The 16,458-nt window shown below is 47.8% G+C and overlaps 1 protein-coding gene across 1 annotated transcript in view; it reads right to left on the bottom strand.

Annotated features, from left to right (window-relative positions):
- Positions 1–16,458, bottom strand: part of LOC128687195 (uncharacterized) — a 148,852-nt gene that overhangs the window by 66,461 nt on the left and 65,933 nt on the right. Inside the window, exon 3 of the mRNA XM_070098499.1 lies at positions 9,233–9,375. Coding sequence (XP_069954600.1) covers positions 9,233–9,375 — 143 coding nt within the window. The remainder of the gene's footprint in view (positions 1–9,232; positions 9,376–16,458) is intronic.

Raw genomic sequence — 16,458 nt, 5'->3', positions numbered from 1 at the left:
CAAGACAACAGTGCCACTACAAGTCAAGACAACAGTGCCACCACAAGTCAAGACAACAGTGCCACTACAAGTCAAGACAACAGGGCCACTACAGGTCAAGACAACAGTGCCACCACAAGTCAAGACAACAGTGCCGCCACAAGTCAAGACAACAGTGCTACTACAAGTCAAGACAACAGTGCCACCACAAGTCAAGACAACAGTGCCACCACAAGTCAAGACAACAGTGCCACCACAAGTCAAGACAACAGTGCCACCACAAGTCAAGACAACAGTGCCACTACAAGTCAAGACAACAGGGCCACTACAGGTCAAGACAACAGTGCCACCACAAGTCAAGACAACAGTGCCGCCCCAAGCCAAGACAACAGTGCCGCCACAAGTCAAGACAAAAGTGCCACAACAAGTCAAGACAACAGTGCCACCACAAGTCAAGACAACAGTGCCATCACAAGTCAAGACAACAGTGCCACCACAAGTCAAGACAACAGTGCCACCACAAGTCAAGACAACAGTGCCACCACAAGTCAAGACAACAGTGCCACAAGTCAAGACAACAGTGCCACCACAAGTCAAGACAACAGTGCCACCACAATTCAAGACAACAGTGCCACTACAAGTCAAGACAACAGTGCCACTACAAGTCAAGACAACAGTGCCACTACAAGTAAGACAACAGTGTCACTACAAGTCAAGACAATAGTGCCACTACAAGTCAAGACAACAGTGCCACTACAAGTCAAGACAACAGTGCCACCACAAATCAAGACAACAGTGTCACTACATGTCAAGACAACAGTGCCACCACAAGTGAAGACAACAGTGCCAATACAAGTGAAGACAACAGTGCCACTACAAGTCAAGACAACAGTGCCACTACAAGTCAAGACGACAGTGCCACTACAAGTAAAGACAACAGTGCCACTACAAGTCAAGACAACAGTGCCACTACAAGTCAAGACAACAGTTCCACCACAAATCAAGACAACAGTGCCACCTCAAGTCAAGACAACAGTGCCACCACAAGTCAAGACAACAGTGCCACCACAAGTCAAGACAACAGTGCCACCACAAGTCAAGATAACAGTGGCACTACAAGTTAAGACAACAGTGCCACTACAAGTCGAGCCAACAGTGCCACTACAAGTCAAGACAACAGTGCCACCACAAGTCAACACAACAGTGCTTCCACAAGTCAAGATAACAGTGTCACTACAAGTCAAGACAACAGTGCCACTACAAGTCGAGACAACAGTGCCACTACAAGTCAAGACAACAGTGCCACTACAAGTCAAGACAACAGTGCCACCACAAGTCAAGACAACAGTGCCACTACAAGACAAGACAACAGTGCCACAAGTCAAGACAACAGTGCCACTACAAGTAAGACAACAGTGCCACCACAAGTCAAGACAACAGTGCCACCACAAGTCAACACAACAGTTCCACTACAAGTCAAGACAACAGTGCCACTACAAGTAAGACAACAGTGCCACTACAAATCAAGACAACAGTGCCACTACAAGTCAAGACAACAGTGCCACTACAAGTCAAGACAACAGTGCCACCACAAGTCAAGACAACAGTGCCACTACAAGTCAAGAGAACAGTGCCACCACAAGTCAAGACAACAGTGCCACCACAAGTCAACACAACAGTTCCACTACAAGTCAAGACAACAGTGCCACCACAAGTCAAGACAACAGTGCCACTACAAGTCAAGACAACAGTGCCACTACAAGTCAAGACAACAGGGCCACTACAGGTCAAGACAACAGTGCCACCACAAGTCAAGACAACAGTGCCGCCACAAGTCAAGACAACAGTGCCACTACAAGTCAAGACAACAGTGCCACCACACGTCAAGACAAAAGTGCCACTACAAGTCAAGACAACAGTGCCACCACAAGTCAAGACAACAGTGCCACTACAAGCCAAGACAACAGGGCCACTACAGGTCAAGACAACAGTGCCACCACAAGTCAAGGCAACAGTGTTGCCCCAAGTCAAGACAACAGTGCCGCCACAAGTCAAGACAAAAGTGCCACCACAAGTCAAGACAACAGTGCCACCACAAGTCAAGACAACAGTGACATCACAAGTCAAGACAACAGTGCCACCACAAGTCAAGACAACAGTGCCACCACAAGTCAAGACAACAGTGCCACAAGTCAAGACAACAGTGCCACCACAAGTCAAGACAACAGTGCCACCACAATTCAAGACAACAGTGCCACTACAAGTAAAGACAACAGTGCCACTACAAGTCAAGACAACAGTGCCACTACAAGTAAGACAACAGTGTCACTACAAGTCAAGACAACAGTGCCACTACAAGTCAATACAACAGTGCCACTACAAGTCAAGACAACAGTGCCACCACAAATCAAGACAACAGTGTCACTATATGTCAAGACAACAGTGCCACCACAAGTGAAGACAACAGTGCCACTACAAGTGAAGACAACAGTGCCACTACAAGTCAAGACAACAGTGCCACTACAAGTCAAGACAACAGTGCCACTACAAGTAAAGACAACAGTGCCACTACAAGTCAAGACAACAGTGCCACTACAAGTCAAGACAACAGTTACACCACAAGTCAAGACAACAGAGCCACCTCAAGTCAAGACAACAGTGCCACCACAAGTCAAGACAACAGTGCCACCACAAGTCAAGACAACCGTGCCACCACAAGTCAAGATAGTGGCACTACAAGTCAAGACAACAGTGCCACTACAAGTCGAGACAACAGTGCCACTACAAGTCAAGACAACAGTGCCACCACAAGTCAACACAACAGTGCCGCCACAAGTCAAGATAACAGTGTCACTACAAGTCAAGACAACAGTGCCACTACAAGTCGAGACAACAGTGCCACTACAAGTCAAGACAACAGTGCCACTACAAGTCAAGACAACAGTGCCACTATAAGTCGAGACAACAGTGCCACTACAAGTCAAGACAACAGTGCCACCACAAGTCAACACAACAGTGCCGCCACAAGTCAAGGTAACAGTGTCACTACAAGTCAAGACAACAGTACCACTACAAGTCGAGACAACAGTGCCACTACAAGTCAAGACAACAGTGCCACTACAAGTCAAGACAACAGTGCCACACAAGTCAAGACAACAGTGCCACTACAAGACAAGACAACAGTGCCACCACAAGTCAAGACAACAGGGCCACTACAAGTCAAGACAACAGTGCCACCACAAGTCAAGACAGCAGTGCCACCACAAGTCAAGACAACAGTGCCACTACAAGTCAAGACAACAGGGCCACTACAGGTCAAGACAACAGTGCCACCACAAGTCAAGACAACAGTGCCGCCCCAAGTCAAGACAACAGTGCCGCCACAAGTCAAGACAAAAGTGCCACAACAAGTCAAGACAACAGTGCCACCACAAGTCAAGACAACAGTGCCATCACAAGTCAAGACAACAGTGCCACCACAAGTCAAGACAACAGTGCCACCACAAGTCAAGACAACAGTGCCACCACAAGTCAAGACAACAGTGCCACAAGTCAAGACAACAGTACCACCACAAGTCAAGACAACAGTGCCACCACAATTCAAGACAACAGTGCCACTACAAGTCAAGACAACAGTGCCACTACAAGTCAAGACAACAGTGCCACTACAAGTAAGACAACAGTGTCACTACAAGTCAAGACAATAGTGCCACTACAAGTCAAGACAACAGTGCCACTACAAGTCAAGACAACAGTGCCACCACAAATCAAGACAACAGTGTCACTACATGTCAAGACAACAGTGCCACCACAAGTGAAGACAACAGTGCCAATACAAGTGAAGACAACAGTGCCACTACAAGTCAAGACAACAGTGCCACTACAAGTCAAGACAACAGTGCCACTACAAGTAAAGACAACAGTGCCACTACAAGTCAAGACAACAGTGCCACTACAAGTCAAGACAACAGTTCCACCACAAATCAAGACAACAGTGCCACCTCAAGTCAAGACAACAGTGCCACCACAAGTCAAGACAACAGTGCCACCACAAGTCAAGACAACAGTGCCACCACAAGTCAAGATAACAGTGGCACTACAAGTCAAGACAACAGTGCCACTACAAGTCGAGACAACAGTGCCACTACAAGTCAAGACAACAGTGCCACCACAAGTCAACACAACAGTGCTTCCACAAGTCAAGATAACAGTGTCACTACAAGTCAAGACAACAGTGCCACTACAAGTCGAGACAACAGTGCCACTACAAGTCAAGACAACAGTGCCACTACAAGTCAAGACAACAGTGCCAGCACAAGTCAAGACAACAGTGCCACTACAAGACAAGACAACAGTGCCACTACAAGTCAAGACAACAGTGCCACTACAAGTAAGACAACAGTGCCACCACAAGTCAAGACAACAGTGCCACCACAAGTCAACACAACAGTTCCACTACAAGTCAAGACAACAGTGCCACTACAAGTAAGACAACAGTGCCACTACAAATCAAGACAACAGTGCCACTACAAGTCAAGACAACAGTGCCACTACAAGTCAAGACAACAGTGCCACCACAAGTCAAGACAACAGTGCCACTACAAGTCAAGAGAACAGTGCCACAAGTCAAGACAACAGTGCCACCACAAGTCAACACAACAGTTCCACTACAAGTCAAGACAACAGTGCCACCACAAGTCAAGACAACAGTGCCACTACAAGTCAAGACAACAGTGCCACTACAAGTCAAGACAACAGGGCCACTACAGGTCAAGACAACAGTGCCACCACAAGTCAAGACAACAGTGCCGCCACAAGTCAAGACAACAGTGCCACTACAAGTCAAGACAACAGTGCCACCACACGTCAAGACAAAAGTGCCACTACAAGTCAAGACAACAGTGCCACCACAAGTCAAGACAACAGTGCCACTACAAGCCAAGACAACAGGGCCACTACAGGTCAAGACAACAGTGCCACCACAAGTCAAGGCAACAGTGTTGCCCCAAGTCAAGACAACAGTGCCGCCACAAGTCAAGACAAAAGTGCCACCACAAGTCAAGACAACAGTGCCACCACAAGTCAAGACAACAGTGACATCACAAGTCAAGACAACAGTGCCACCACAAGTCAAGACAACAGTGCCACCACAAGTCAAGACAACAGTGCCACAAGTCAAGACAACAGTGCCACCACAAGTCAAGACAACAGTGCCACCACAATTCAAGACAACAGTGCCACTACAAGTCAAGACAACAGTGCCACTACAAGTCAAGACAACAGTGCCACTACAAGTAAGACAACAGTGTCACTACAAGTCAAGACAACAGTGCCACTACAAGTCAAGACAACAGTGCCACTACAAGTCAAGACAACAGTGCCACCACAAATCAAGACAACAGTGTCACTACATGTCAAGACAACAGTGCCACCACAAGTGAAGACAACAGTGCCACTACAAGTGAAGACAACAGTGCCACTACAAGTCAAGACAACAGTGCCACTACAAGTCAAGACAACAGTGCCACTACAAGTCAAGACAACAGTGCAACTACAAGTCAAGACAACAGTGCCACTACAAGTCAAGACAACAGTGCCACCACAAGTCAAGACAACAGTGCCACCTCAAGTCAAGACAACAGTGCCACCACAAGTCAAGACAACAGTGCCACCACAAGTCAAGACAACAGTGCCACCACAAGTCAAGATAGTGGCACTACAAGTCAAGACAACAGTGCCACTACAAGTCGAGACAACAGTGCCACTACAAGTCAAGACAACAGTGCCACCACAAGTCAACACAACAGTGCCGCCACAAGTCAAGATAACAGTGTCACTACAAGTCAAGACAACAGTGCCACTACAAGTCGAGACAACAGTGCCACTACAAGTCAAGACAACAGTGCCACTACAAGTCAAGACAACAGTGCCACTACAAGTCGAGACAACAGTGCCACTACAAGTCAAGACAACAGTGCCACCACAAGTCAACACAACAGTGCCGCCACAAGTCAAGGTAACAGTGTCACTACAAGTCAAGACAACAGTACCACTACAAGTCGAGACAACAGTGCCACTACAAGTCAAGACAACAGTGCCACTACAAGTCAAGACAACAGTGCCACAGAAGTCAAGACAACAGTGCCACTACAAGACAAGACAACAGTGCCACTACAAGTCAAGACAACAGTGCCACTACAAGTAAGACAACAGTGCCACCACAAGTCAAGACAACAGTGCCACCACAAGTCAACACAACAGTTCCACTACAAGTCAAGACAACAGTGCCACCACAAGTCAAGACAACAGTGCCACTGCAAGTCAAGACAACAGTGCCACTACAAATCAAGGCAACAGCGCCACTACAAGTCAAGACAACAGGGCCACTACAGGTCAAGACAACAGTGCCACCACAAGTCAAGACAACAGTGCCACCACAAGTCAAGACAACAGTGCCACTACAAGTCAAGACAACAGGGCCACTACAGGTCAAGACAACAGTGCCACCACAAGTCAAGACAACAGTGCCGCCCCAAGTCAAGACAACAGTGCCACCACAAGTCAAGACAACAGTGCCACCACAAGTCAAGACAACAGTGCCACCACAAGTCAAAACAGTGCCATCACAAGTCAAGACAACAGTGCCACCACAAGTCAAGACAACAGTGCCACCACAAGTCCAGAAAACAGTGCCACCACAAGTCCAGACAACAGTGCCACCACAAGTCCAGACAACAGTGCCACCACAAGTCCAGACAACAGTGCCACCACAAGTCAAGACAACAGTGCCACCACAAGTCAAGACAACAGTGCCACCACAAGTCAAGACAACAGTGCCACCACAAGTCAAGACAACAGTGCCACCACAAGTCAAGACAACAGTGCCACCACAAGTCAAGACAACAGTGCCACCACAAGTCAAGACAACAGTGCCACCACAAGTCAAGACAACAGTGCCACCACAAGTCAAGACAACAGTGCCACCACAAGTCAAGACAACAGTGCCACCACAAGTCAAGACAACAGTGCCACCACAAGTCAAGACAACAGTGCCACCACAAGTCAAGACAACAGTGCCACCACAAGTCAAGACAACAGTGCCACCACAAGTCAAGACAACAGTGCCACCACAAGTCCAGACAACAGTGCCACCACAAGTCAAGACAACAGTGCCACCACAAGTCAAGACAACAGTGCCACCACAAGTCAAGACAACAGTGCCACCACAAGTCAAGACAACTTTGCCACCACAAGTCAAGACAACAGTGCCACCACAAGTCAAGACAACAGTGCCACCACAAGTCCAGACAACAGTGCCACCACAAGTCAAGACAACAGTGCCACCACAAGTCAAGACAACAGTGCCACCACAAGTCCAGACAACAGTGCCACCACAAGTCAAGACAACAGTGCCACCACAAGTCAAGACAACAGTGCCACCACAAGTCAAGACAACAGTGCCACCACAAGTCAAGACAACAGTGCCACCACAAGTCTCAGTAGTGAAGCTGAGACAACTCTTGGCTTCATATCAACAAGTATAAATAACAGGAGTCCCAGGATTATACTTCAGCTTTATATATCCTTGGTAAAGCCTCGTTTAGATTATGCTGCGCAGGTTAAGATAAGATAAGATAAGATTTCGTTCGGATTTTTAACCCCGGAGGGTTAGCCACCCAGGATAACCCATGAAAGTCAGTGCGTCATCGAGGACTGTCTAACTTATTTCCATTGTGGTCCTCAATCTTGTCCCCCAGGATGCCACCCTCACCAGTCCACTAACACCCAGGTACCTAGTTTACTGATGGGTCAATATGGACAACTGGTGTAAGGAAACACATCCAATGTTTGCACCCTTGCCGGGAATCGAACCCGAAAACTCACCGTGTGAAGCGAGAGCTTGTGCAACCATGCCAAGGTGCACGGAAATAACTCGCTTCGTCTGACTTTTTCTGGGTCCTGCTGGTGGGGAATTTATACATATGTTTCTACGTATGATAATTGTACCTATGTGTACCTGTGCCTACATAAACACACTTAATCCCACGTATCAGAAATCTCTCCTACGAGGATAGACTGAGGCCCTGAACCTGCACTCTCTACAACGACGTAGAATTAGGGAAGGATGATTGAGGTGTATAAATAAAAAAGAGGAGTAAATAAAGGGAATGTAAATTACGTGTTGAAATTATCTGACCAAGAGAGGACTCGCAGCGATTTGTTCAAGTTGGAAAAATTTAGATCTAGAAAAGATTTAAGAAAGCACTGGTTTGGTAATAGAGTTGTGGATGAGTGGAACATACTCCTAAGTTGTGTTGAGGAAGATAAAACCTTGTGTAGCTTAAGAAAGAGGTTAGATAGGTGCATGAGTGGGTGTGAGTCTGACCTGTCTAGCATGGGCCAGTAGTCCTACAGCATTGCTCCTCCTTACTTATGTTCCTATGTAACTATTGCAGCAGTAGTAGTAGTAGTAGTCGGAACTAACGTAGTACTAAAACTAACGTAGTAATGGAAACTAACGTAGAAGTGTTACACTTTTACGGAGTAGTAGAAACTAATTTAGTAGTAGTAGTAGAAGTAATAGTAGTAGTAGCAGTGGGAACTAACCTGGGTATAGTGAACACTGAGGGTCGTGGGAACTAACCTGGGTATAGTGAACACTGAGGGTCGTGGGAACTAACCTGGGTATAGTGAACACTGAGGGTCGTGGGAACTAACCTGGGTATAGTGAACACTGAGGGTCGTGGGAACTAACCTGGGTATAGTGAACACTGAGGGTCGTGGGAACTAACCTGGGTATAGTGAACACTGAGGGTCGTGGGAACTAACCTGGGTATAGTGAACACTGAGGGTCGTGGGAACTAACCTGGGTATAGTGAACACTGAGGGTCGTGGGAACTAACCTGGGTATAGTGAACACTGAGGGTCGTGGGAACTAACCTGGGTATAGTGAACACTGAGGGTCGTGGGAACTAACCTGGGTATAGTGAACACTGAGGGTCGTGGGAACTAACCTGGGTATAGTGAACACTGAGGGTCGTGGGAACTAACCTGGGTATAGTGAACACTGAGGGTCGTGGGAACTAACCTGGGTATAGTGAACACTGAGGGTCGTGGGAACTAATCTGGAGAGGTGGGAACTAACCTGATAGCAGTGAGAATTAATCAGAAGTCATAGAAATTAACCAAGTGTCGTGGGAACTAACGGGCAAAAGGGTGTAGTGAGAAATAAGCAAGGGTAGTAGGAACTAACCTGGGGGTAGTGGGAGTCCTGGATGCTGAGGTAGAAGTGCTGGAGGTCCTGGAGGGAGACTTCAGCTCCACCTCCTCCTCCCCACCACTAGCACCACTCTCAGCTTCCTCAGAGATGTGTCTCAGCACTCGTGACCTGCACACCTGTGGCATTATCATTTTTATTATTATTATTATTATTATATTCAGTTCTAAACCGGGAAAGGTCAAACAAGTCTGGGAGAGGAATGTACAAAAGTAAAATTAACATCAAAGTTAGTGCAATGTTAGGTTGACAAGTCGAAGAGTCTGCATCGAAGGTGGAACTGTTAGCGAGGATAATGAGAGTGACTGTGTCACCTGACAGTCCTCACAGAGTTCTACCAGTTGATACTTCTATGTGGCACCTGTGAGTGAGTCTCGTGTGTCCAGTACACAAGTGTAAGAGTACAGTCTTCCAAAACTGGAAGACAGTGAGAAGATAACCAGAATCATGAACATGACTCTAGAGGAAACAACTTGTTGGTGTCCAGGGCGGACGACGTTGTTGCCAGCGGTGGCGGAGGAGGCCACAGAGACAGCATTAAAAAACAGTACGAATAAGGAATGTTCCTGTGTTGCTGGCTACAGCCCCAACTATGGTGCTAATGTGAGAATCGTGAGAATGATGTACATAGCCTATGTTAGGTCCTTAATTGATTATGTTGCTCCCATGTTGATATTAGCTAGAGAAAGTTCTCTCCGACCCTTGGAGTTAATGCAAAATGAAGCTCTCAGAATTATTCTTGGTTGTCCCAGATCTACAAAGGTTCTTAATATGAGGAAGGAGCTTGGTATTTCTAGAATCAGTGATAGGATTGTTGAGATTAACAGTGTACGCGGTATTAGAATGTTAAGAAATGAACCAGACACTCACAATGAACCTTACTAAGTGTCTTGAAGTACATACACACAGATCTAAATGGATTGTGAAAACGTGCAATTGCATTAAGTTTTATAACCTGCATGAACTGTATCACTGAAGATAACAAGAGCATTTCACCCCTCCATGGAAGATGTGTTCATTTAATATCACATACCTACAAGTCCCTCCCAAGAAGCTCATTGCTAGTAATCCCTTCCTTAAATCTCTTGTTAGAGCAACTGCTCAAGAAGAAATTTCTCACCTAGCTGGTAGTAACAAGTTATCACAAGTTATATACACTGATGGATCTAAACAGGAGTCTTCTGGCAGGGCTGCATCTGCTCTTGTTGCCACCTCCCTAGTTAAGAACGATAATAAATTTGTTGAACTAGGCATAAGAATTAACAACTGGGCGTCTACACTGCAAATTGAATTGTTTACAATCCTAATGACGCTAAAGTAAACTTATGACATTGAGCTTGACTCTATCATCATTACTGATTCTATGTCATCATTGAAGGCTCTTAACTCACATAATGACTCCATCAACATGGTCATTGGAGAAGCCAGGTATAGATGCTCAAAAATCGGGGACAAAGGAAGTAATGTACAATTGCTATCGATCCCATCACACATTGGATTACTCCTTCATGATAAAGTTGATATGTTAGCCAAGAAGAGTATCGAGAAGGAGAATGTAGAATATAACTTTGGTATAACTGTGTCTAGCATTAGGAATAATATTAGGAGAGAAGTAAATAATGAAAATGATTGTTATAGGAATGCAATTAGAAGCCTGAGTAGATCTATAACCCACTATGATAACATGAACGTAGATAAGTATGTTTATGGAGCAACTTGCAATGTGAACAGACTGACTGATGTTGTAGTGGCCAGGCTTAGGCTTGGTTACAAGTACTTCTGGCAGTTTGGGAGACACACAGATGATGATCAAACTAAATGTAAATTATGTGATCAGGCATATGGTCACTGTCTTGAACACTATGTGCTTAATTGTCCACTTATTGAGGAATACAGAGACAGACAGTATAATAACCTATGTGACATGTCAAGATATCTTATTAATGAAAATAAGATACCAGATATACTAAGCAAATTTCCTAAATTTGCTTGTAACAGATAAGTGAACTATAGATATGTAGATATAAATCCATATGTATTCCTGTTAACCCTTTGGGGCCTAGTTCCTAGGCCTTTTGTGTATCCATATGCTCTCGCGCTACCGTCCACAGGATGGATATGGGGAGCACAATAAACTAGCCACTTCAGTGGCAAAATCTAAAAATCTAAATCCTGTGAGAAATAAGGTCTTAATAAGCTGACCAAGTGGCTAACACAGTATGTGCACCACTGCCCTGGATATCAACATGTGCACAACTCCCCTGGACATCAACATGTGCACCACTGCCCTGGATATCAACATGTGCACCACTGCCCTGGATATCAACATGTGCACCACTGCCCTGGATATCAACATGTGCACCACTGCCCTGGATATCAACATGTGCACCACTGCCCTGGATATCAACATGTGCACCACTGCCCTGGACATCAACATATGCACCACTGCCCTGGACATCAACATGTCCACCACTGCCCTGGACATCAACATGTGCACCACTGCCCTGGATATCAACATGTGCACCACTGCCCTGGATATCAACATGTGCACCACTGCCCTGGACATCAACATGTGCACCACTGCCCTGGACATCAACATGTGCACCACTGCCCTGGACATCAACATGTGCACCACTGCCCTGGACATCAACATGTGCACCACTGCCCTGGATATCAACATGTGCACCACTGCCCTGGATATCAACATGTGCACCACTGCCCTGGATATCAACATGTGCACCACTGCCCTGGATATCAACATGTGCACCACTGCCCTGGATATCAACATGTGCACCACTGCCCTGGATATCAACATGTGCACCACTGCCCTGGATATCAACATGTGCACCACTGCCCTGGATATCAACATGTGCACCACTGCCCTGGATATCAACATGTGCACCACTGCCCTGGATATCAACATGTCCACCACTGCCCTGGATATCAACATGTCTACCACTGCCCTGGATATCAACATGTGCACCACTGCCCTGGATATCAACATGTGCACCACTGCCCTGGATATCAACATGTGCACCATTGCCCTGGATATCAACATGTGCACCACTGCCCTGGATATCAACATGTGCACCACTGCCCTGGATATCAACATGTGCACCACTGCCCTGGATATCAACATGTGCACCACTGCCCTGGATATCAACATGTCCACCACTGCCCTGGACATCAACATGTGCACCACTGCCCTGGACATCAACATGTGCACCACTGCCCTGGATATCAACATGTGCACCACTGCCCTGGATATCAACATGTCCACCACTGCCCTGGATATCAACATGTCCACCACTGCCCTGGATATCAACATGTGCACCACTGCCCTGGACATCAACATGTGAACCACTGCCCTGGATATCAACATGTCCACCACTGCCCTGGATATCAACATGTGCACCACTGCCCTGGACATCAACATGTGCACCACTGCCCTGGATATCAACATGTGCACCACTGCCCTGGATATCAACATGTGCACCACTGCCCTGGATATCAACATGTGCACCACTGCCCTGGATATCAACATGTCCACCACTGCCCTGGACATCAACATGTGCACCACTGCCCTGGACATCAACATGTGCACCACTGCCCTGGATATCAACATGTGCACCACTGCCCTGGATATCAACATGTCCACCACTGCCCTGGATATCAACATGTCCACCACTGCCCTGGATATCAACATGTGCACCACTGCCCTGGACATCAACATGTGTACCACTGCCCTGGATATCAACATGTCCACCACTGCCCTGGATATCAACATGTGCACCACTGCCCTGGACATCAACATGTGCACCACTGCCCTGGATATCAACATGTGCACCACTGCCCTGGATATCAACATGTGCACCACTGCCCTGGATATCAACATGTCCACCACTGCCCTGGATATCAACATGTGCACCACTGCCCTGGACATCAACATGTGCACCACTCCCCTGGACATCAACATATGCACCACTGCCCTGGACATCAACATGTGCACCACTCCCATGGACATCAACATGTGCACCACTGCCCTGGATATCAACATGTGCACCACTGCCCTGGATATCAACATGTGCACCAATGCCCTGGATATCAACATGTGCACCACTGCCCTGGATATCAACATGTCCACCACTGCCCTGGATATCAACATGTGCACCACTGCCCTGGATATCAACATGTGCACCACTGCCCTGGATATCAACATGTGCACCACTGCCCTGGATATCAACATGTGCACCACTGCCCTGGATATCAACATGTGCACCACTGCCCTGGACATCAACATGTGCACCACTGCCCTGGATATCAACATGTGCACCACTGCCCTGGATATCAACATGTGCACCACTGCCCTGGATATCAACATGTGCACCACTGCCCTGGATATCAACATGTGCACCACTGCCCTGGACATCAACATGTGCACCACTGCCCTGGATATCAACATGTGCACCACTGCCCTGGATATCAACATGTGCACCACTGCCCTGGATATCAACATGTGCACCACTGCCCTGGATATCAACATGTGCACCACTGTCCTGGATATCAACATGTGCACCACTGCCCTGGATATCAACATGTGCACCACTGCCCTGGACATCAACATATGCACCACTGCCCTGGATATCAACATGTGCACAACTGCCCTGGACATCAACATATGCACCACTGCCCTGGACATCAACATGTGCACCACTGCCCTGGATATCAACATGTGCACCACTGCCCTGGATATCAACATGTGCACCACTGCCCTGGACATCAACATATGCACCACTGCCCTGGATATCAACATGTGCACCACTGCCCTGGATATCAACATGTGCACCACTGCCCTGGATATCAACATGTGCACAACTGCCCTGGATATCAACATGTGCACCACTGCCCTGGATATCAACATGTGCACCACTGCCCTGGATATCAACATGTGCACCACTGCCCTGGACATCAACATGTGCACCACTGCCCTGGATATCAACATGTGCACCACTGCCCTGGATATCAACATGTGCACCACTGCCCTGGATATCAACATGTGCACCACTGCCCTGGATATCAACATGTGCACCACTGCCCTGGATATCAACATGTGCACCACTGCCCTGGATATCAACATGTTCACCACTGCCCTGGATATCAACATGTGCACCACTGCCCTGGATATCAACATGTGCACCACTGCCCTGGATATCAACATGTGCACCACTGCCCTGGATATCAACATGTGCACCACTGCCCTGGACATCAACATGTGCACCACTGCCCTGGATATCAACATGTGCACCACTGCCCTGGACATCAACATGTGCACCACTGCCCTGGATATCAACATGTGCACAACTCCCCTGGACATCAACATGTGCACCACTGCCCTGGATATCAACATGTGCACCACTGCCCTGGATATCAACATGTGCACCACTGACCTGGATATCAACATGTGCACCACTGCCCTGGATATCAACATATGCACCACTGCCCTGGACATCAACATGTGCACCACTGCCCTGGATATCAACATGTGCACAACTCCCCTGGACATCAACATGTGCACCACTGCCCTGGATATCAACATGTGCACCACTGCCCTGGATATCAACATATGCACCACTGCCCTGGATATCAACATGTGCACCACTGCCCTGGATATCAACATGTGCACCACTGCCCTGGATATCAACATGAGCACCACTGCCCTGGACATCAACATGTGCACCACTTCCCTGGACATCAACATGTGCACCACTCCCCTGGACATCAACATATGCACCACTGCCCAGGATATCAACATATGCACCACTCCCCTGGACATCAACATGTGCACCACTCCCCTGGACATCAACATGTGCACCACTGCCCTGGATATCAACATATGCACCACTCCCCTGGACATCAACATGTGCACCACTGCCCTGGACATCAACATATGCACCACTCCCCTGGACATCAACATGTGCACCACTGCCCTGGACATCAACATGTGCACCACTCCCCTGGACATCAACATGTGCACCACTCCCCTGGACATCAACATATGCACCACTCCCCTGGACATCAACATATGCACCACTGCCCTGGATATCAACATATGCACCACTCCCCTGGACATCAACATGTGCACCACTACCCTGGACATCAACATGTGCACCACTGCCCTGGATATCAACATGTGCACCACTCCCCTGGACATCAACATGTGCACCACTCCCATGGACATCAACATATGCACCACTGCCCTGGACATCAACATATGCACCACTGCCCTGGATATCAACATGTGCACCACTCCCATGGACATCAACATGTGCACCACTCCCATGGACATCAACATATGCACCACTGCCCTGGATATCAACATGTGCACCACTCCCCTGGACATCAACATGTGCACCACTCCCATGGACATCAACATATGCACCACTCCCCTGGACATCAACATGTGCACCACTCCCCTGGACATCAACATGTGCACCACTCCCCTGGACATCAACATATGCACCACTGCCCTGGACATCAACATGTGCACCACTGCCCTGGATATCAACATGTGCACCACTCCCCTGGATATCAACATATGCACCACTCCCCTGGACATCAACATGTGCACCACTGCCCTGGACATCAACATGTGCACCACTGCCCTGGATATCAACATATGCACCACTGCCCTGGATATCAATATGTGCACCACTGCCCTGGATATCAACATGTGCACCACTGCCCTGGATATCAACATGTGCACCACTCCCCTGGACATCAACATGTGCACCACTGCCCTGGATATCAATATGTGCACCACTGCCCTGGATATCAACATGTGCACCACTGCCCTGGATATCAACATGTGCACCACTCCCCTGGACATCAACATATGCACCACTGCCCTGGACATCAACATGTGCACCACTGCCCTGGATATCAACATGTGCACCACTGCCCTGGATATCAACATGTGCACCACTGCCCTGGACATCAACATGTGCACCACTGCCCTGGACATCAACATGTGCACCACTGCCCTGGATATCAACATGTGCACCACTGCCCTGGATATCAACATATGCACCACTGCCCTGGACATCAACATGTGCACCACTGCCCTGGATATCAACATGTGCACCACTGCCCTGGATATCAACATGTGCACCACTGCCCTGGATATCAACATGTGCACCACTGCC

This window comes from Cherax quadricarinatus, chromosome 62 (genome assembly GCF_038502225.1).
Source record: "Cherax quadricarinatus isolate ZL_2023a chromosome 62, ASM3850222v1, whole genome shotgun sequence".
Taxonomy (NCBI): Eukaryota; Metazoa; Arthropoda; class Malacostraca; order Decapoda; family Parastacidae; genus Cherax; species Cherax quadricarinatus.
This window is presented reverse-complemented; position numbering and strand designations above follow the sequence as displayed.